This window comes from Buteo buteo, chromosome 5 (assembly GCF_964188355.1).
Source record: "Buteo buteo chromosome 5, bButBut1.hap1.1, whole genome shotgun sequence".
Classification (NCBI taxonomy): domain Eukaryota; kingdom Metazoa; phylum Chordata; class Aves; order Accipitriformes; family Accipitridae; genus Buteo; species Buteo buteo.
The window spans coordinates 42,119,107-42,140,789 of NC_134175.1; the positions used below are offsets into that span (position 1 = coordinate 42,119,107).

The window sequence follows — 21,683 nt, forward strand, 5'->3', positions numbered from 1 at the left end:
TCACAAGGAGTTAAATGAGCTTAAAGACACCTTAGCAAACAAGTCATTTCATAATATATTTCACAAGGCATATTGGGTCATCTGAATCAAATGTAACACCACCCCAATCCTATCAGCTGAACATTACAGCAACCAAATATCTTGCTTCAGATGGCACAGAGAAACTGGGAAGAAGTAGTTCTGCCACTGCCGGCAGACCGGTCTTTGGCAAGAGATTTCACCTTTTCTCCGTCTGTTTCACCTGCTCCCTTTGCCGTGTCTACTTAGACAACGATGGTGTTCCCCAGCACGTACCGTATCGGAGCAGCAACCCTGGTTGCGCACCTTAGGGGCACACACAACTGCTATCACCGGGTTTTGCCTCGGTTGTCTGACATGTCACTGCCTATGCTGTAAACACACAAAACCTCGTCGTATACTTTGATAACAAATGAGAGCTAAAGACTTCCAACTCCCCAAACGTACGTGGAACACTGCGGTTAACGTTTGGTTCCCTAACGTGTCAGAGGCCTCTAGGGGGCAATGCAGCCTCGAGGTAACTGCTGGGTTTTCCAGGGCTGGGCAGGCAGCCTGGGACCTCCGTACCGCTCTTCCAGTGCTCCGTAACTCGGGAGGCCTCAAGAAAGCTAGAGAAAGAAATGAATTTGTCATCTGAGTACTGCGTGTGTGGTCTACATTATTTGAACTACAGAGTGATCCAAACGAGCTTTCAAGATCCAGAAAGAAATGCTGGAAGTGAATGGAAAATAAAGGTCCTGTAAATAAACTGGCAGAGCAAAGCGATCTTGAAGAGTGTAGCATGCTTCACATAAGAAAGAGGAGATAACACAAATATTCAGAGTCTTTGCTGGGAGTAGGAGAATTGATATAGTAGCTTTTGCACAGGTCAAGAAAGAAAATTATGTTGCTTAGTTTGGAAATGAGAAGAGTATGAGAAAAGTATGGGCTGACAAGCAGAATCACAGAGAGACAGTAAAGATGAGGCAAACAACTGTGCATGCGGAGTGTCAAAGAAGCAGGTAGCCAGGGTGGAGGGGACTCTTAAAAAAAGAGAGTGAGTTATTGAAAGAAGCCTTTTAAAAGAATGGGCGCAAAGCAGATCTGCTGTTTACTTACTATTGAAACTGGAGCGAGGGAGAAAGAGCCATGCTCCAAACTGAGCTGCTCTTTTCATTTGTTTGTATGGCATCGGATGTGTAAAGTCACAGTTGGAAGAAGATGGCTTGCTGTTCTAGGCATGGAGATCTTATTTCCATACACATTTCTCTAGACCCATTGAAGTTCATAATCATGAGTTATCAAATCACATACAAAGATCAAATCAAATACCGAAATATGTAACCAAGGTCTGCAGCTAACTGTCTTCTAAAATATTTCCATGAGCTTGATCCATGCTGCTTATAAAATGTATTTATCCAGTGGTTTGTGCTTAGTAATAAATTAAAATGCACTGTGAACAGATACAGTAATGCTGGGATACTTCAGTCTGTCCCACGAAGGATACAATCTGAATAAGAAGACCCCAAAATTTCACAAAAATTTTCTCTCGGGAATAAAAGAATAGAAATTATCAGTTACTAGTGCATGACCAAACATTTCTCTTTAACATCTGGGAAGGAAAAATAGTTTAAAGTTAATAATAAAATACTGTCACATTGTCTTTTTAAATGAGATGAAGCATTGCTGGTTTATGATGTAAGATGTAGAACACTAAATGGCTGAATTTCCAGAACTGCTAGTTCTGCAGTTTACCAATTACACACTTCAGAGAACAGAGAATTTTTATTAAACATGCTGGAGCTGCTAATTAGAATACAAAAGGCCTGAAAATTGGAGAAGAATTCAGAAATTGATGGAAATTTTGTGTGTTCAGCAACTGTCAGGATTTCTGTTAAGAATAGGAAAGGTACTCACAAAATGTAGCAGATAACTCCTATACTCCACATATCTGTTTCATATCCGATAGGTTCGTAGTTTATAACTTCTGGAGCCACAAACTCAGGTGTCCCAAAGAGAACTTTCAGAGAACCTGCATTTTCTGTGAAGAATGAAAGAGAAAACCATTAACTGCTCCATGCAGATTTTTAAAAACAATTATTCCCCAGTAACAGGAAAACCAGTTTTGCCCTCATATTTGTGATTTTGTTGCAGATCCTTATCAGAAAAAATAAATGATGCCTGAACTGCTATTTTCTTAGCTGATACATGGGTAGCAATAAAGGATTATTTATTAAGCATCCTCAAGCACACAGCACTGTACAAGGCACATAGTAAGAAGGTTCCTATTGCAAGGGGTTCCCACAAGACCAAGTCTAAGAAAGAGGAGAACTTTTATTGTGTAATTCAGACTTGGATGTCCTGAAGTACAAAAGTGTTTGAGCCTCCACCACTTTAGCAGTTGCACAAGAGGATTTCAGGACTCCGATGTTAGAAAGAAGTTGAAGTTTTCACAGAGTATCTAAGATTTATCGGAGCTCAGAGGTCTGCATTTTATGGTAAAGAGAAACAGTAGTGATAAAATTATAATGATAAGAAATAACTATTTTAATCCAAGACATTTTTTATAGTTCAAACAGGAAAGAAAATTAATACTGGGTTGCATGCCTCTGAAATTTGAAGTGGCACAGGTCAGTGGTGAAACAAGAAAAGCAGATGATGTGCATCTGTCAGATCACTACCTTGGCAGTAAAACTGGGCTTGAGCCTGCTCTCAAAACCACGCTTGCCTACAAGCAAAGTGGTGAAGGGGAACCACGAATGTTTAGTCATCAGCTGCCACTCCAAACTTTTATTCAGCTGGCCTGTAGCATAGGTGTCTTGCATTTGGCTCTACTTAAACACAGTGTGGATGCTTTTAAAATGATCTACAAGGAAGCTAATGCTAGCAATACGAGCTGAAAGAGTGAGGTTATGGGACACACAAACTTGCTCTTCATCTTTCTTGTGCTGACCCACCACTATTGCTCTACTGGAAAATACAGTGCTAAAGATAGAATAACAACCCATACAGAACCTAGTAGTGCCAGTTTGTGCTGCCAGTGTGCAACTATGAGTGATATGTCTAACTTTTAGTTATAGTGTGAAACATGGCGCAAGTCATTTAGATAGAAATTATTAGGCAAATCTCAATGGGCTGGCTCATTTTCGTGAAAGCTCATTCTAAGTAGGATGGGAAGAAGAAGAAAAGAATAAGCAAGGTCAGGAAAGAAACTAAGGAATAGATTAGGGACTGGGAATAAAAACAATGCCAATAAAAAATTTGTGTTATAAAAGTATAAAAATGTTGGGAAATAAATTGTTTCTGACTTGAAACAGCCTTGGATTTAGGTTGGGAAACTCTTGTGCAGTCTACACATGTGCCTGAGCAATCAGTATTTGCCTTAAGTGAGATTCATTGCATTACGTTTATCTTTTGTGCAAGAGTAGCATCCAGATTAGGCACAGTAGAATGACATAGTGAGGAACTATCCCTCTCCCAAAGAGATTACCATCTAAACAAAACAGATATGAATGGGAAGAAAAACAGATGTAATAGATTCCAATGCTGCTCCTGTTAAGGTTACCACAAGTACAGAGATTTGCAGCTCTATAATCAAGAGGAAAGCTTAAAAAACCTCAAACAACAGCAGATCAAAGTTTTGACAAGACTACAACAGAAGCTACTTCTCCACAACACGGAATCTTTACAGAATTTTTTTATTTACCAGAACTTCCTCTACCAAGTTTTGCAATATAAATGCTGATCCCAATACTGACTCCACACCTACAGTTACCTCTGTTGAAAACTGTTAAGCCATTTCATAAAATGTAATCATACACCTAAATTAGTACTCTTTTGAGGTAGGCAAATCCCCAATTTACGAAATGAAAATTGAAGGATATATGGGGTCAGTAACTTGCCTAATGATTGAACAGCATGCTTGAGGCAACTTTTAAGCACCACCACAGTAATTCACTCACAGTCAAGCCAGTTTCCCATGTTAAATGCTGTGAAACCCTTTTTGCTCTGCTTAGGTATGCTGATAGTAAATAAATTGTGGAAACCTCATTTTCACATTAGCCCTGCTTTCAGAGACCCCTCAATGCAGAGAGTATCCATTTCTAGAGACAGAAGCAGACAGAAGAACGCCTGGGAGCAGCCCCAGGGAATCACCTAGATCCTCCCATGCAAGTTCACCAACATCAAGATCTTCCTGCCAGATATCTGACTAGCCTTTAAAAAGCACATTCAAAAGCTATTCCACAACATCCCTACACTCACATAACCAGAGCTTTCTTACCCCCAAAAGTAGGATCCTTTCCCTAATACCAATCTAAACTGACTTAGCCTAAAACAAGGGCAATGTCTTCTCCACAGTGGCAATGAGGATTAATGACCCTTCCTTTTCCAAGCACAAACAGGAAGCCTAAGACCTCATCTTGCCATTTGCCCTCTTTGTAAGGTCAACACCCACTTTTTTTTTTTTCCCCAACTGTCCTTATGAAAAATGACTGAAATTTGTCACAAAGAACCTATTTTCTAAAAGCTTCATCATGATCATCCAAATCTCAGTCTCAGATTTTCACATCCAAGTTTGGAGGCTTTTCTGTGCACTGTGTAAACTACCATGAGCCACTGTGTATGCAAAAGGCTGGTGTATGAAATGTGCTGCCCATAGGTCAGAGAAATGTTTTTTTGAAAACATGGCATTTGAGTGCAAGCATACAGTGTGAAACAACTGACACAGCATTTTCTGTGTATAAAAGAAAAAAGAAAAGAATAAGACCTTTTCTATGCAATAATATGTCAAATCTTTACACAGATGTTTACAAGCTTAGTACACATGTAGGATCTGTGTTTGGATATCCCTTAGTTCAGATAGAAAGCTGACAAGCTAGCTGGAAACTGTTGCCAACACTGTGTATAATCAACTGATTAAAAAAAAAATCTTCACAGTACTCAAAAACCATTCTCTTTTCTCCTCAAGAAGTTTATCTTAAACAATTTTCTACATGTGTTCCTCAGCACACCAAAAAAGGTCAGGAAAATATCCAGCTGCAGCTTTGGTATTTCCTGACAGTGTAAGAGAACTAATTAGCTGCAGAAGATGACTGCAGAAGGAGCTGATCCTAATTTCTTTAAAACTGATCAAAACACTGAATATTTAGAGGCATTCGTTTGCACTAGTTACAAAAAGTAAATCTCAGAAGTTGAAGTGCAAAATCAGCCACTGTTCCCTTCAGCAGTCCCTTGGTTGAGCGATTTCTGCTCAGAGTCAGGTCCACAGTACAAGGGCTCCAAGCCCACATCTGTCAAAGCCAAAGTGAATTTGACAGCCAATTTCAAAATCACAAGGCTTGAAGGAACATAAGTGGAGGACTGTGCCCTCAGTGCACCGCATAAGACAACTGGCAAGAAGAGGGCACTTCGTGAAAAGAATTTTTAGCAATTTTTGTGAGTAAATGAAACAGTAGAAATTGTTTTTTACTTTTGGAAAATGTCTCAACCAAAATGTTACAAACGTCTTCATGATTAACACCGTGCTTTTGCTATATGGGCATGGAATGGGAGGGCACTTTCTCTTCCTAGGGAAATGCCACACACACACTGCGTTACCCAGAACAGCAGGCTGATGAAAGAAACAGCAAGTACCTATAATGTAACTTTGCAAGAATTGGCAATATATTAAGCCAACTGAATGTACAGTATTGTGAAATCAAAATCAGTATCAGTGCCCATAGCACTCATCCTTCTACATCAAGAAAAGTTATATATAGGTTACAGATTTACTACATGTGGCATGACTGCAGCAGCTCACAAGCTAGTGTCAGCTGTGCAATATACAGTGATGCCACAAGATTAACAGAAAAATGGAAAAGCTGATGGATATGAACAGGCTACTGAAAAGATGATCTTCCTTTTTCTAAATGTGGGTTTAACTGTGGTTTCTAGTTAAAAGGGTAGTTGAAGAAATTTCTATAAAAAGGCCATTCTGTGGTTACATTCTATCTCCTGTTGATGAAATGAAATCCACTCACTTCAGCAGTAAATGTAGCTTTCAGGCTGACAGCTGGAACATCATGGGATGAAGTCTTTCACACACCTCTGATAACACAAACTTCAGCACTGGAACTTACTTAACAGTTCATCTGTTTCCTCAACAAGAACAAAATCCATTTCATGCTCCCAGAAAACTATTGGCTCCATACTGGTGAAGGAACATAAATGGCAGCGATCTCTTTTTTTAATGAATGAAATAAATACCTTATCTCTGAGTTCACAGTGTCTGTGTGACCAAGATTCATGTAGTACCCTTTTGGAGTTGAATGTCATCTAAAAATCTGAAAAGCAGAGTTCTTTTCCCCTCTTCATTCAACGTACCATTTTTGGTTTGGTTTAGTAAAATTATATACTTGGGTATGCAGTAGTCTCTTAGTTAAGCGTCAAAAGAAGGAGAAGGAGCAGCATGTAGGCAGATAACAAAACCCAGAAGGTTGTAGTTGCAAACTGTACTCTTACAAAAATCATTGTTCTACTTTTTAATAAGTATTAAATACAATTTTGTTTAAAAAGGGAAGGCAAAAATTACAACTAAGAATCTAGCTCTGGGCCTTTTAATATAGAGAGTAGCAATTCCTAAGTTGTCCCAATCAATTCAATGACAGAAGAACCGCAAATCTCAGCTCTCCCAGTATAACAGGTTCATAAAGTATTTTAGCTCCTTTTAATTCCTGGAATGATTTTTTTCTCTTGTGACAATACAAGATTAAAGAAGATCAGTGTGTGATGTTGGTATTGTTTAACACTAACAAACACAACTGGAGGGCAGCTTTTTAGAGCTGAATTAACACTGAGCAAAATGAAGACAACAACTCTCCAAGGTCTTTGGCTTTCAGATTGCAGAGTATGTTGGAAAGCTTAGTCCAAAACGTATGATAGGAAGGAGCTGAAAACAGCTTAGGAAGAGGAGGAACTTGTCAAATGGAACTTTTTTTTCCTCAATCCCATTGTTTTATTTTTAAGTAGTGCTATTATAGTAATAATTTTGAACATGACCAAAACACAGGTCTTTATGGAACCCTCCTATGGTTAACATGTACAACAATATGCTGCTGTTTAGGATATGATAAATGATAAAACTAATGGGGAAGTGTAAATTTAATGTAATTATCCATATTTGAAAGTCTTTTAGAACATCACCTTCACCCCTGCTGTTATAAAAGTTTCAAGGATTTGTAGTTTTTATGAAGATCAAGGTTTTGTTCTTTTTTTTTTACAGTTAGAGAGTTAGCGTTCTATGGTTTCCTGTAGTTTGTTAACATTACTAACTACAGTGTATTTTACCTTGTAGTCTGCAGGGATACTCTGTCCATAGAAACAGATAGGTAGATTGTATACATTTCACTGCAAACTCCTCTGAAAGATGAGGTGCCCTAGTCTCACTCTTAAATGTCTTATTTTCCCCTTTTCTATTTTTTCCCCAAACCAGAACTATTTATATGAAACATGTCTATTTACTCTTTATACATGAAATAATATAACAGTAAGTATGAATTACCACCTGTCCTGCCCTTTTCCCCATGTCATACTGAAATAGGCAGAAAAGTCATTACCTAATCTTCTTGCAAGTCCAAAGTCAATGAGTTTGATACTTGTACCAGTCTTGTTGACACACATAATATTTTCTGGCTTCAAATCCAAGTGGACAATGCCCTGCTTATGGATGTACTGAACTCCTTCTGAAATCTGCTTCATGTATTTAATGCACTCTCTCTCTGTCAGTTCAAAGTCTTCATCAATGATTCGTTCAAAGAGTTCTCCTCCAGAAACCCTATGAAAGACAGAATAAAAAGAGGACTTCTGTAGCTTTTTTCATTTGGGGAGTAATCAAACTAGATCCTTTACACAAGTAGAGACAGTTCAAACTTGCAATAGTCACTTCAGGATGCAATCTATGTTTTGTAGTGGCATTTTCCATACATCACACAGGAAGAATCACTTCTTATATGTGGCATAGATCAATAGGTTTTTCCATTCTGAATGTCTTTCCCAGGTTAGGACTGTGAAACACTCACACCGTTATCCCAGGTGATAGGGATGTAGCTGGATTTACATCCTGCTTTTAGGATTCAGCCACCTGCACCTGGCAGTAAAGCGTGTGTGCCATGTGACTGTCACCACACTGATGTGTTTATGATGCTGCTCCAGACTCTGAGTTCATGTTTCTCCCTGCTTCCTTTCCTCCTATGCTCCATCACTACACAAGCGCAGATAACATAATTTAGAAATAAACTAAAATACATGGGATGGGTCCCAGGAAAAGATGACAAAACTTCTAGTAGATGAGCAAAAATTTGGGAAGAAGAGAGACTGAGAGTGACAAAGAAGGAAGAATTGGCTGAAGAATGGCTGAAGAAGGAAGAATTGAAATTATATGGTTAATTGGAATGCAAAGCTCAAAGGGTAAATTACCGATGCAACTGAGCTCAGAGGGAATTTCCTCCTTAGCTGTGACAGGACAAGGGTATAACTCACAACTCTTTCAGTGCTGGTATTTTTAGCTGAGCCATCATCACACTCCTTGTAGGTCAATTCCATTTTTATGCTTATTTAAGATGTGAAATAATTGGACTTTCCAGGGTAGAATCTCCTGGATTGAACTGTTTATGGAACTAAAGTGGGACATTTTAAACCTAGATTTAATAAAGCAAAATGTAAGTTGTGGTTTGGTTTGGTTTGGTTTTTTTTTTTAAACTCTGAGTAATCACTCAACTGGTTTATCTGCTTACGTCCAAAGATGGGAAATAATTTTCTTATATGTGGTGGGTGAGTGACCCATAAAGAAAGGAGCAAATGGTGATGAGCAGCTTTGCTTTTAGAAATCTGTTCTAAATTAAATGCTCCATGGTCTTCATCTGACTTAATATTTTGCAGCAGTAATGCTTATTGCCAAATGTAACTGCAGATTCCAGTTACAGAAAGAAAACACACAATTGAAAACTGGCCTTGCAGTGTTTGCAGGTTGTCAGATATATGATTATATCCCTCGTGTACTAAACTGAAATTGAAACATCTGGCGTTCTGGACACATTTGTTGCTTTGGCTATAAGATTTCAGAAAATATATAATTAGAAATGCTACTGCAGTTTCCTATTAACATGAAAATGGTAAGAATAGAATAAGCTTGACAAACTGAGAGGTTACATTGGTTTATAGCACATTTGTAACATAAAGCTAATAATATGGCTACAGCTGTTGAATAAACAGCTCTGCTAAGTCAGGGATCTAGTATTTTGTTACTTCAGTAAGACATTAACCAGCATGGAGATGTATATGAAAACATCTGCACGCAAAATGTTTGTATCTGGAGCATTCTGCAATTCCAAAGGATAACCATTGTAATACTAAAAAGTACCCATTGTTTTTTGACTATTTAACACAGAAAATGACAACTTATTTTTACTATAAAAGTGCCATACTTTTTAGATCCCTAAAGTGCAAAATTTTCAGAAATAGTACCATTTTCTGAAGGACCACTTTTTAGCGTTTTATTTGGAAATCAACTACTGTTAATACATCTACATGCTGTTTTTACCCTAGGACCTCTAGACACTCTGGTAACATCATTAGATTAAATTGCGATTGCATTTATAGAATGCATATTTTTGCATTTATGTCCTATACCAAATCCAGTTTAATTTTTGGCAGATTAGGAAGCTGAGTTGAACCAATGCAGATTAGGTTCTATGTATACACAGAAGGAGAAGTTGGCTGTCTTCAAACAGTCACAGATAGTTCAGAATCTAAATCTCTCATTCTTTTCTGGATTCTCCTCTTTTCAATCTTCTCTAGATGAGGTCACAGGAGAAAATATTCATGTCTACAGAGTCACAAAATACACATTTTAAAAATATTTTATTATAAGGTTTTGGTCATGGAAGAACAGTGAGAAGAATCTACCTTGGCATTGCCCAGGCAAATACTCAACTGCATTTTAATAAAACTCCCTTAGAAAAAAAAGAGAAAACCTCAGTGATTTGTGCTGACTTAAATCACACCAAATGAATGGAGTTTACTGCTGAAATTTTGCTTTCATAATCTTAATTTGCAAAACAATAATCTTCTTCTGATCTATGTCAAAATAAACTGACTATCTGAAGTATGTAAAAACTTTAAGGCACTTAGCTCCCAGTGCTGAATGCCATTCACAACATGCTACTATTTTTCTGATATTCTTTTCCCACTGAGATGCTTATCATGGAATGACTAAATCGCTATATTTGAAAAGGAAATGCCTGAGATTTGCCCCTGACTTCCAGCAAATGGTAGATGGGATTTTCCAGGGAACAGCACATCAAGTGATTTGAATCATTACAGTGTTTGATTTTAAATGAATGATAAAAAATTCTAAGTTTCTTATAAATATGAAATCAAACCATATAAAATAGTGGCATGGCAAATATTAAAAGGAGAGAGGGTGAAGTTCAAAAAGTTATAAGAAAGATATGGGAATAAAATTAAAATAAAAAATTTAGGATGATTATCAGGAAGAAAAATCCAAAGCTGCTCCCCATCAATACTTCCAATCTGAATGGAGCAGGAGCTGCTAAATTCCAGTCACTGAGAAAATCTGGTTTAAAAGGAGACTGATGGCAGGTGAGCTTGATTTATTTGAAATCCACGCATTTAGACTCTGATGAGAATAAAGAGAACAGCTTGGACACTAAGAATTTTTGAAGGCATTTCCCACAACTTCTTCGATACGCAAAGAAACATTAGCTTAACAGCTAAACCAGAAATGATCCATCAGCGTCTCTCTAACAATACAGGTGCGGTTGCCACGCGGGGACTGTGTCAGCTGGGTAACGCGTGGCAGCACAGAGGCTCCCGAGTCATCTGCCACGCAGGTGTCACACAAGCGGCTCACTGCCCAGACCTGCGCCAGCGCAAGGACAGACTGCTACTGCCTGCCTGCGCGCTGCTTTACGAACCCCTCCTCCTACGGCTCTCGACGCTGTGGAAATTTCAGTGGAGGGGTTCAAAAGCCTGAAAAGGTGGCCACCCCAAACTAAAATCACATCTTAATTAGACTGCTTAGTGAAACTACTTTGAATTTGATCGCACTTTTCTATATTTTTAAAAAGTAAACCCCCTTTGTTGGCGGGGGGGGACTAATGGAGTGTAAAGCCATATGCTATTCAAAACTCTTTATACATTTCCTTATTTTCCATTAGGTCTGCCAGCTCCCCATTCCAAGCTAAGTAGGGCTCCCTTCCCTTACCGTCATCAGCTTGCTCAACTGTTGAATCTGAAAATAAAAATGCCTTCTTGCACATAAGTTCCAAGGTTGAATAATAGAGATCCAGTCTCTCAAATCTGTTAGTGCAATAGTAGTTTGCACATAATCTAGGCAAGCGCCAAGCAAGCAAAACAGACATATAGTCTCTTTTGCTTCTAACAATTTATATCTTATTTAGCACTTCCAGCCAGCAAAAAAAATGCTGCTTCTTGCAGCAGACAGCACATGAGGTAGATGTGGCAGCAGAACAAGTGACTGATGTAACTTTTTGGGAAAAACTTCAGCACAGATCAGGATTTCATTTTCTTTCCAGCTGCTACTGCCACAAGTATGGGATTCACACTAAGCAGGTGCGTTATGGCTGATGTAAACGTTGGTCATGTTGGTCAGTATTTTTTTTGAAGTCTGACCATTACTTTCCTTCCCATGCTGTGTAGATTCTTTTCTTATAATGAATTCTGGTGCAACAAGACAGCAACATAGGCTATCTTCAAATTCAGCTTTACTTAATTGTATAGCTTTGGACGAAGAGTGCAATGACTGTCAAGTAAAGGAGAAATTCCCTTCTACAACTGCTGCACCTGGACCATCATGGAGAATCTTGTGTATTGACATTAAGGGCAGATGCATTAATGTTTAATTAGCTTTTTGGGGGGAAACAGTCAGTGTAACCAATCTTTCTGCATCTACTGGTCTAGATTTAGAACATTCACTGGTTTCACCTGTGGAGATTTTTTAGACAGCACTCTCTTACTATAAATAAATGTTTTGCAATCAGAGAATTTATGTTGTTGCAGGAAAAACACATCAGACTAGTCCTTTAAGGACTTTTAAAAATATAAAAACTGGATATAGCACTTGATGAAAACTAAAGTGTTCCCAATACCTCTTGGGTACTATAAATTTGCCTGGGTGAATTTTTTCATGGAAATTCAACTGTTTTGTTAGAGTGTATCTTAGATGTTTGCATTCTCAAGCATATCTTTCTCTCCTACTATCTGTTGTGCACCAACATTCAATTTTCTGCAAGAGACAACTAATCAGTGTTTAAGTGAAATTTGACACAAGCTTCTTCAATACATGTTTAGAACTGCCTAAAGAAAAAAATATTTTTTCTCCTCCTTAAACATGGTTTTGGTTCTAAATGCAAGCCCAAATTGCAGCTAACTTTTTTTCTCTCCCCTCCCAAGCTGGCAATAAAAGAGTGAGCTGCAGGTAAACACCACATGTACTTGATTAAAAACAAACAAACTAGACAATAAAGACTGTAACACATCTTCACTGATTTTTAAGAGATACAACACAGATTCATTTACACAGTTTAAAGAAGTTGGATAAATAATTGGAAAAACTTGGAAGATGCAAAAACCATCCAAACCCTGCAGATCCTGAAGCTTTTGACAGTCCCATGTCTGGGTAAGTTGCTACTTTTGTATGCACAATTATTTTCAACATTATAAGCTTTGTTAGTGTGATCTGCTTTATACTTACATTTCCAAGACCATAACGATGTTGGCTTTTTCTTCAAAGGCATCTACACATTGGACAAGTTTTGGATGATGTAGACAGTTCATGATGCTGATTTCATCCCTTATGTTCTCTTTTTCTTTAGCAGAGTATGCTTTGAAAAATTTTCCTGCCCAAACTTTTCCAGTCTTCTTTTCAACAAGCCTAAAGACTTGTCCAAATTTCCCCCTGAAAATATATAACTATTTCCATAAAATGTTTTTGCAGTGTATGGGCCACCATGAATAGCAACATTTGACTAAATATTCCAAGTGCAACCGCTCCATTCTGAAATAAAAATGTCTTCATATCAAGTACTGTTCTGTACTGATTTTGTGTAGACTAATCTGCAAGAACTTTTGCACGAATACTACATTTAGAATACCCCGCTATTCCAATTAGCAAGTTTTATATAAGAAGATTCAGAAAATGGACTCCTACCAGGCTTTAATTCATGTTGCTCAAGTTCCTCTGCACACAGTTTTCTATAGGTCATACACCTCTGAAGGGGCAGCAGATAGGAGACATCTCAGGTATAGGATATAGGTGAAATCAGAACCTGAATGCTAGAGGCTTCAGTACTATTATTTCACATGGCTGCATTTGTACAATTCTACCTCTGTGATACACTTACCAAGATTTGTTAATGGCAGCATACAGGATCCCCTGGCCTTCAGCACCACCAGCAGCACAAATTGCTGAAAGATTATCATGGCACGCAATTCACAGAGCCACGAGTTTGAGCACTGAGAAACACAGCCAGGCTAATCACTGACCTTCACTGAGCAATACTATTAATGCTCTTGGGATTATGACCACTGTCAACAGAGATTCTAGCCCATGGGCAGGATAATCTTATTACCACTAATGGATCTAATGGAAATGCAAGTACACAATGTGTACCTTTTTTTCAGCTAGCTTTTAGAACACTGAACAACGAATGAATCCTCTAGCTTATTCATTTGCGGGCTCCATTTTCCTTGCCAGAAATGCATGTAGTGCCTATTTAAAATCATCAATTAATAGGAATAAAGGATCTTTATGGCGTGGAGGCCAACATATGTTAAAATCTATTTTTACTGCAACAGAGGAGCCCAGCTGGAATGTTGAAAGTGCAAGACACCGTCAAAGAATGAATGCACATGATCTTTATAATTGACTGGTAGCCTTGAAAACTCCAAGTCTTCAAAAGCAAAATATAGTACTTACGATCCCAGTCTTTCTTCAATATTATAGACATCTGAAACTTTTTGTTCAGTGTTGATAGTGACCGTCCGATAGTTGACCTCTGTTTCTTTCCCTTCTACAAATAAGTATTAAGGACCATGATTAAAACCTCCATAAAACATGAATTAAAAACACAGATTTGCATTTGTCCTGATTAAAATATGAACTTCTTACCATCATCAGATAGCTCCACTTCATCCTCTTTAAGCTCTATGATGAAAATAAAAAGACGTGAAAAACTTATTATATAGGATATGGTACTTACACAAGCTGGTCAAATTATTCACAGTAACATGGGCAACTGGTAGACCCTATGGCTACACAGCAAAAAGCAGTCAGGGAGTTTGTGCATTAGCTTCATAATTAAAATCTCTTCACCACTTCTGCATGACTATTGACTACACAATCACAATCTGGTCACCATTTCTTAATAAATCAAGTTCATGGGTTTTGCAATACTTGTGCATTGCACCTGCCTACTAGAAATATCAGCATACTGAATCAGTTCAAAGCCATCTAATAAATAACTTTAGGAATGCCTTAGTGAAATAGAAAATAAGTTGAAATTATTAAAATCAATAACAACACTTCTGGTTCAGTGACAAATACTTTTTGGCTTGCCTATGCATTTTTTTGATTGCAAAGCCAAAAGTAAAGCAATTTGTACATGAAAAAATTTCTTGCAAAGCATCCAGACAAATTTTTCAGACTCAAGATGACTAGAAAATTTGGACAGCATGCACTTTCCTGAGCATGGCTGAATTTTGAAATCATCAAGGTCCAAATGGAGTCTCAGTTCTGCATGCATACTCAAAGGCAGGCAGTGATGTTGGCAAGCCCAGTGACGTAAGACAGAGTAAAAGCTGACCCAAATGTCTTGATGTTCATTTTTAATTTTCATGTGCATGAACTGTCAGTAGCACCACTTTTTTTGTTCCCTATGTTGCCTGCAGGTATGAGGGGAAAGAGGTTGTAGCTGGAATGTTGTTATATATTGCTTACACTGCTTGGGCTTGCTCCTAAGACCTGTGGCTATGACCAGTAATTTGAGAAACTGTAAAGGCAGTTGCACAGTGACCTGTATAATTCTCCCTTTAGCTGCTGAAGCTGCACCTTGCCATCATAGAGTGCAAGCCTAACCAACTGATTTATCCCCACCGTGTCAACAGATTTATGTTATGAAACTTTAGTGCGGTACTCTGGATGCTGTTAGGTGTTTTAGAGTATGGAGTGTTATGCAGCGGATGAGAAGAAAACAACAGAAAAAAAAGGGTTTAGGGTGAGCAGATAGCTGGTCTGATGCATGGGCATCACCTTTTCACATCCAACACATAACACTGCATCTGTACTCTGGTAGTAAAGCCAATCAAGTAGATATAATCTGTCACTAAAGCCCTTCTCTTTTTTTTCTGGATTTGCAACCCTTGTATGTCCCAGCACAGACTAGCTGGTTTGCAGCGATTTACCAGAAGAGCAGGGAGGGAAGCGAGCCCTCCCACTCAGGGTTAGCTGTCCTCAGATCTTCCTCAGCTAGAAACCACACTTGCATAGAGCACATCATATTTTCCTCCCCTTTTAAGGGCTGCATAAGGGAGCTGATCCCAACCACGCTGCCAGGAGTTAATGTCTGCCAAATACTGATTAGACCAAGAAGTCAGTTCCCGGTTCTGCAGTGACACTATATTGAAGCCATGAACTAGAAACCTTTCGGTCCACCAGTGGAAGCCTAAATTAGACAGGCAGAACATATCTGAGCTTGGTAAGGGCTGAGTAGCTGTGCTAAAACCTTTTTCAGAACTGAGTCAACGGTACCAAATTTTCCTCAAACATGGCAATGCCTACTTTAATCTGTTGTGACTTACAACCTTATTTTAGTAGCTGTTTTCTTTAAATGCACAGTGAAAAGTTAGCCATGCCTTTCTTCACTAAGATTATACTGAGATTGCCAATATGCACTGGCCACCTCAGTATGAAAACCAGTAATCAGTCTTTCTGGCAGCCATGGAAAATCCCTATTTACTCAGCTAAGTGTTTACATAGATGGCAGCTTAAAGTCCTGACTTTGAGAGGTGCTGCACACATGCATTTTCTACTGCCTTTAATTAAAGCACCAGTTATAGTCACAAACTTTATATGACTTGCCCTTTCTCCATGCTAGCTGCAGTATCAAGAATTGAAATCAAGAAGCCCTGGCACTGAGAGCACCCTGGCATTGACAACCCACTCTCCTGCAAACAGAAAACATTTTCTTTTCACTCAAAACAGCTGTTGTTTGTTTGTTTGTTTTTAATATGTATCACAATAATTCATACACTTTCTAGGCTTTTTATATTAAATCTATGTAAGAAAACTCTCAGGCTTAAAAAGAAAAATAGCTTCTTTGCTTTGGTCCAGTACAAGTAGTGCTTGCTCTAGGAAAAACAAATGTAGGGAAGAGTCAGGTCCCCAACTCTAAGAGGAGTTTGTCCTGCAACTAAAGAAAGAGGGCATTCACACACAGGGAATTTTATTATGAAGAGCCAATGCCGTCTAGCTTCCTTTCAATTTATTGCTACTCTTAATGTTATTTGCCCCCCCTTTGAAGAGAAGCTGCATCTTGATTTAGGTCAGGTTTTAAATCTTTAAAACAGAGGAAAGTAATTTCTCAGAATGAATCCAGTTTAACACTTGAAGAGAAATATGATTTACTTTTGTTTGGAAATGTCTGTTGCGAGGCTTACACAGTTGTGTGATGCTCCACCACTTTGCTATCATTTTGTCTTGCTGTGGCAATAAAAGATAACATCACAAGGATTATGTAAGATTCTTAAAACTCCAAAGCCCTGCATACATAAGTAAGGAGGGAGAGATGATAGAACACACAGTCCACTCCTCAAAGACAGGAAAAATGGCAAAATACATTATTCCTGGTCTGGGCTTTTCGGTGTGGTATGACTATCAAAGTGATCCTTGCACAGTAGGTAGATGTGGGCATGCACAAAAATATGCATTCAATATCTGTTTTTAAAAAATAATGCTGAGCTGTGTATGTGTTTAAAATTTTGGTACCAGTTTCCAAAAAATTCCCAAAATGTTCCAGCTCTTCCCATTAGTCCTTTGAGAAGATCTTAAGCAAAAAATAAGAGGCAAAAGATACTGAAAAATATTTTTACAAGTACATGCAACTGTAATCAAAACCCCTAAAAAATATTTTTAACACCCATAATGCTGCAAAACCAACATGCTAAGTAGGATAGCCTTGAATTCACAAGATTGGTGTACTACTGGCAACAGGATTGAGGTGCTCTACCATGCTGGGATTTAAAGCATGGAAACTACAACTAGGTATGAGAGGCTAATTCAGCTTCTGCTGCATATTCAGTGCTTGGCGAGCAGCAAGCACATTTACTTTTTCCAAAAGCAAATTTGGGACAGTGTTTATGGCTTGTTTTTCCATGGTGTGTCCAGTGTAAACGGTAATGATTCCATCAGTATGTTTCAGGTAAGTCACCAAGCATCATTTTCCAGCTGGGCATGGTCTGAATGTGTAACTTATGTGTGAAAGGTTTCATCTCCCATTACCTGTGCACTGAACTAGAGAAGTCTGTCAGCCAGCACTCACACCGTAAGCCAGAAGTCACATTATTGGTTGCTTTCACAAGGCAGGGTTGTGGGATCCCTGAAGCCAAGTTTCCACACTGGATGCATGCAAAACTTACATGCTCAGACACCCACATGAAGTCTGCGAAGGGACTTCAGCACGCTTACAGCCAGCAAAAGCATTCATTGCACAGAGGCACATGTGAAGGAGTGTGTACAGCTGCCTGGCCTCACTGGAGAACTGTTAAGATAGAGTTTAATTGAATTCAGATTTTTTTTTTTTCCTCTTAAAAACTAACCTTCTTGTTTCTCTCCAACTTTTACCAGCTCAGATTCTTGACTGGGCTCACTGATGCCATACACGTTAGCTGCTCGCACACGGAATTTGTACTCCCGGTCAGCCTGCAGGTCCTGCACATTGAAAGAGGTGCTGCGGCAAGTAGTGAGATCTGTCCATTTGTTATCCACTGAGTTCCAGATCTCCACAGTGTAGGACTGCACAGCGCTTCCACCATCATAAGAGGAGCCATACCACGAGAGAGTGAGGGAGGAACTCCGTATGTCTGATGCACAAGGTGTTCCGGCAGGTGGGTCTGGTTTATCTGCAAAAACATACACAAAGCACATTAGATGAAATCATGAGGGTAAGAGGGTAGGACTTCCATTAGGGTATAACTGGCCCTAGCTAACAGCCTTTTTCTTTCCATGCCATAGCTCTGCTTCAGAGGTTTGTACTACAGGGAGAAGGAACAACCGCAGCAGAGACAGACATACCTGAATTAGCTAACCTAGATGCCAATCCCACATGGGCCTCAGCATGGGTTGTTCAGTTCCCTGGGCATCTTGCTAAGCCATGCTGAAGCCTAATGCCCTTCACAGCTATCATTAGGGAAACTATGGAGACTAAAACCAGTCACAGCTATGCCTGCAAGTACTGAAATCAAATCTCCCACTATAGTGCAAACCACTCCTTCGTGAACTTCCTTAGAGGTTTACCCCTGTAACAGTCACCATAGCTGTGACGCTCTTTCTCCAGCTCCCTTCATCTGCTTCCATACTTCAGGACCACTACTGACCTTTCACAGCCTCAGAATGTGCCACTCATCCAATATTAGCTGGGCAGCAGAGATAATAAAACCAGTTTGTTGGCACAGAAACACAGATCTTGAAGGGTAATAACTTTGTCTGCTAACAATTTAGTGAACAACTTTGCCTATGTGCAGTTTTTGGAAGCCTAGTGCACTTTTTGGTAAAAAGGAATTCAGCTTAGAATACATCATTTAAATATTGAGATTTTTTTAATCTCATATGCATTTTGGAAATTGTTGGGGAGGTGGAAGATAGAAATTTCTAACTGTTTTTCCTCAGTTAGGGGCTTGCTCCCGCAGTCCTTATTTGCATGAATAGGCCCAGTATCACCAGAACCTGGAGTGCAGATGGCAGCCAACTATGCAAACATCCCATACAATGCAAAAACTTTGCAGTTATATGACTTTTTCAAAATGAAGTTTAATGATTACATAGTTATTGAAATGAATGTTTTCCTAAGACAGAAAAATATTGAATTTAAAAAAAATATTACTGATTAAGAAAGTAATTATGGAAGTTAAGCACTTCAAAAGACTTTAAAGGGAACAATTATCTTCCTTGGGAATAATGCCCTAGGAAGTAATCTAGCAAAACCTACAAAATAATTATGATGTTGATCTGGATGAACTAGTGGCCAAAGGTTGAATGAGAAATCAAAGGATGGGATAAAATGACAGAAGATGAAAAGAAAAAGATAGAAAGTGTGAGATGCTACAAACAGTGGTTACACTGGACATGGGCTGATACAATCCTGCCCCATTTTTCTGGTTAAAACTGTTAATGGACATTATCACTTTCTCCTTAAGAAAGCCAGAGCTGGCAAACCAGCCAAAAAATACAGCCACTTTCTCAGCAATAAAAACATCCAAATGCTGGGGAAAACTGCTGTGGACTTTGATCAAAGCCTTACTGTGGTAGACTATATCAGTTACCCCTCCATACTCAAATTATCATTCCTGGGAAAATCACTGAGCAGACAGAAATAGCTACAGGTTGCCACAAATATGCCTTCAGTTCTTGGACAGAAGGACCTCTCCTCCGACTGCTGTGGTTTTACTCATAAAGAGGGAAAATGGGGTAGTCTAATCGGATCAAGACAGTTAAATATCAGTTCACTCTTTGGAAGAATGCAAGTTCTATTGACCAATGATTTCCCTGCAAATACTTTTGTAATTCCTTTTAGTTCAGTTGTGATGGAAAATCCATCTCCCTCCACAACTTAAACATATTAGAAGATCTATAAATAGAACTTGTTAAGTATGAGGGAAAAGACTGGGAGGGAGGGAGATGGACACCACGGGTTTGCTGCTGCATTCGGCATGAGAATGCCCGGGCAGAAGAAGAGACTGCCAGAATTTAGGTTATCTCTATTCATTTTGGCAACACTTAAAACATCATTCCACTAGGAGTCATCATTATACAGTACATCTCTTGTTAAACACAAATACCAGAGACCAGATGTCCTTAACCTCTGGAATGCCTTATTGCCCTGCTTAGTTGTCACATTTTACTCACCTCATTTTCTGGCAGGATAAAGGGAACTATTAACAGGCATGAACTTATAGTGTAGATATCATGAACTGAATCACAGAGAAGCTAAATGACTTGTCCAAGATTAGAAAGAGAGATTGTAGCAAAGACGAGAACTGAATCTTGATCTCCTGGTGCCCAAACCCCAGCATCCCTCTTCCCTGTACTAGTCCTGCCCCAGCCTCCTTGAAGGTGCAAGAAGTGAGAATTCAATGCTCACACCATTTGCAATATCAGAACCCTTGTACAATGCTATAGCAGCCACCAGAGAGCTGGTTGTGTGGCACACATGGATTGTATGATTTTAGTCAAACAGCAGCGACAGCCATCTTCTTTTCACTACAACTTACTATCCATGCAGACATTGTAGGGAATGATGCTACCTCTGTCCTCTTCAAAATCTGTACAGAAGAATATTCAGCTCATAATCATCACTGCATCATCTCAAGATGCAGATAGAAGAACTTGGATATGTAACAGCTGACTTATCCTAAATCCAAACAGAACAGAGAAGTTGCTGATAGCAAGAGGAAAATACTTTGAAGAAAAAGCTGAGGCAGTAGTCTATCACCTTATGGAGGCATCTGTTCGGGTTTGTGAAAGTAGTGCAGATTCTCTGACATCTGCTATGCACACAGCTAAATGTGGACGGTATGTGTTTGTTTAAAAAAGAAAAAAAAGAAAGTGTTAGCCTGGTCTAATGCTCTGCACTGATTTTTATATTGAAGGAGGAAAGAATGCATGTGCTTCAGTCTTTGCAGAGTACAGTAGCCTGCTTGCCGTGCAGGACATCAAAATACAGTCTCTCCTTGCTGACTTTCAGCACACTTCTGTTTCCAATTGAAATTCTGGGCATGATTTATCAGTTGCCTAGGCCACAGTTACTTTAGTGACCTCTCTTCCCATGACTCACCTAGATAACTGCAATCCATTTGGACAGTGTAGTTTACAGAAGCAATGCTTAGGTGTGTGAGCACTGGAGAGAAAACATTCATGGCCAAGAGGACAACAGTGGTAAAGAAAATGCTACATGTCTTTAGTTTAATATCTGCCAGCCTTGGGAATACTTCTACTTTCCTAATAAATTTTTCCCAGTAGGCGAAGACAAAACCTGCAACCCTGGCTGGACTCTCTTGAGCCAGAAAGATGCACGTTTTTTGTTTGAAGTCTACCGTGTGCTACTGCTTGCAGATCTGCTCAATGTATAAATACTGGCATAGTAGCTGCTATGAGAGATCATAACCAAGAGCAAAAGCCTAATCTTTGCTCTTTCTTAATATGACAGATGTATATGTACCATTTTACCATGCTTAAAAACTATTCGATATCAGACTGGATGGTATTCTACAGTTCTGCACATTCAGAGAATTTGCAGATGGTCTCTCCATGTGTCTGTTTTGTTTCTTGACAGTTTATTCTATGGGAATTTTAAAGGTTACCCTTTATTCATCTGTCTGTATTGAAAGCTAGGATA

General features: G+C 38.9%; 1 protein-coding gene across 4 annotated transcripts in view; it reads right to left on the reverse strand.

The window, feature by feature from the left end:
- MYLK (myosin light chain kinase) overlaps nucleotides 1–21,683 on the reverse strand; it is a 221,856-nt gene that overhangs the window by 12,903 nt on the left and 187,270 nt on the right. For all 4 annotated transcript variants that reach the window (XM_075028799.1, XM_075028800.1, XM_075028798.1 and 1 more), the window contains 6 exons: nucleotides 17,890–18,192; nucleotides 14,186–14,221; nucleotides 13,994–14,087; nucleotides 12,770–12,973; nucleotides 7,593–7,810; nucleotides 1,915–2,038 (listed from right to left, as the gene is read on the reverse strand). In XM_075028799.1, the coding sequence (XP_074884900.1) occupies nucleotides 1,915–2,038; nucleotides 7,593–7,810; nucleotides 12,770–12,973; nucleotides 13,994–14,087; nucleotides 14,186–14,221; nucleotides 17,890–18,192 (979 nt within the window). The remainder of the gene's footprint in view (nucleotides 1–1,914; nucleotides 2,039–7,592; nucleotides 7,811–12,769; nucleotides 12,974–13,993; nucleotides 14,088–14,185; nucleotides 14,222–17,889; nucleotides 18,193–21,683) is intronic.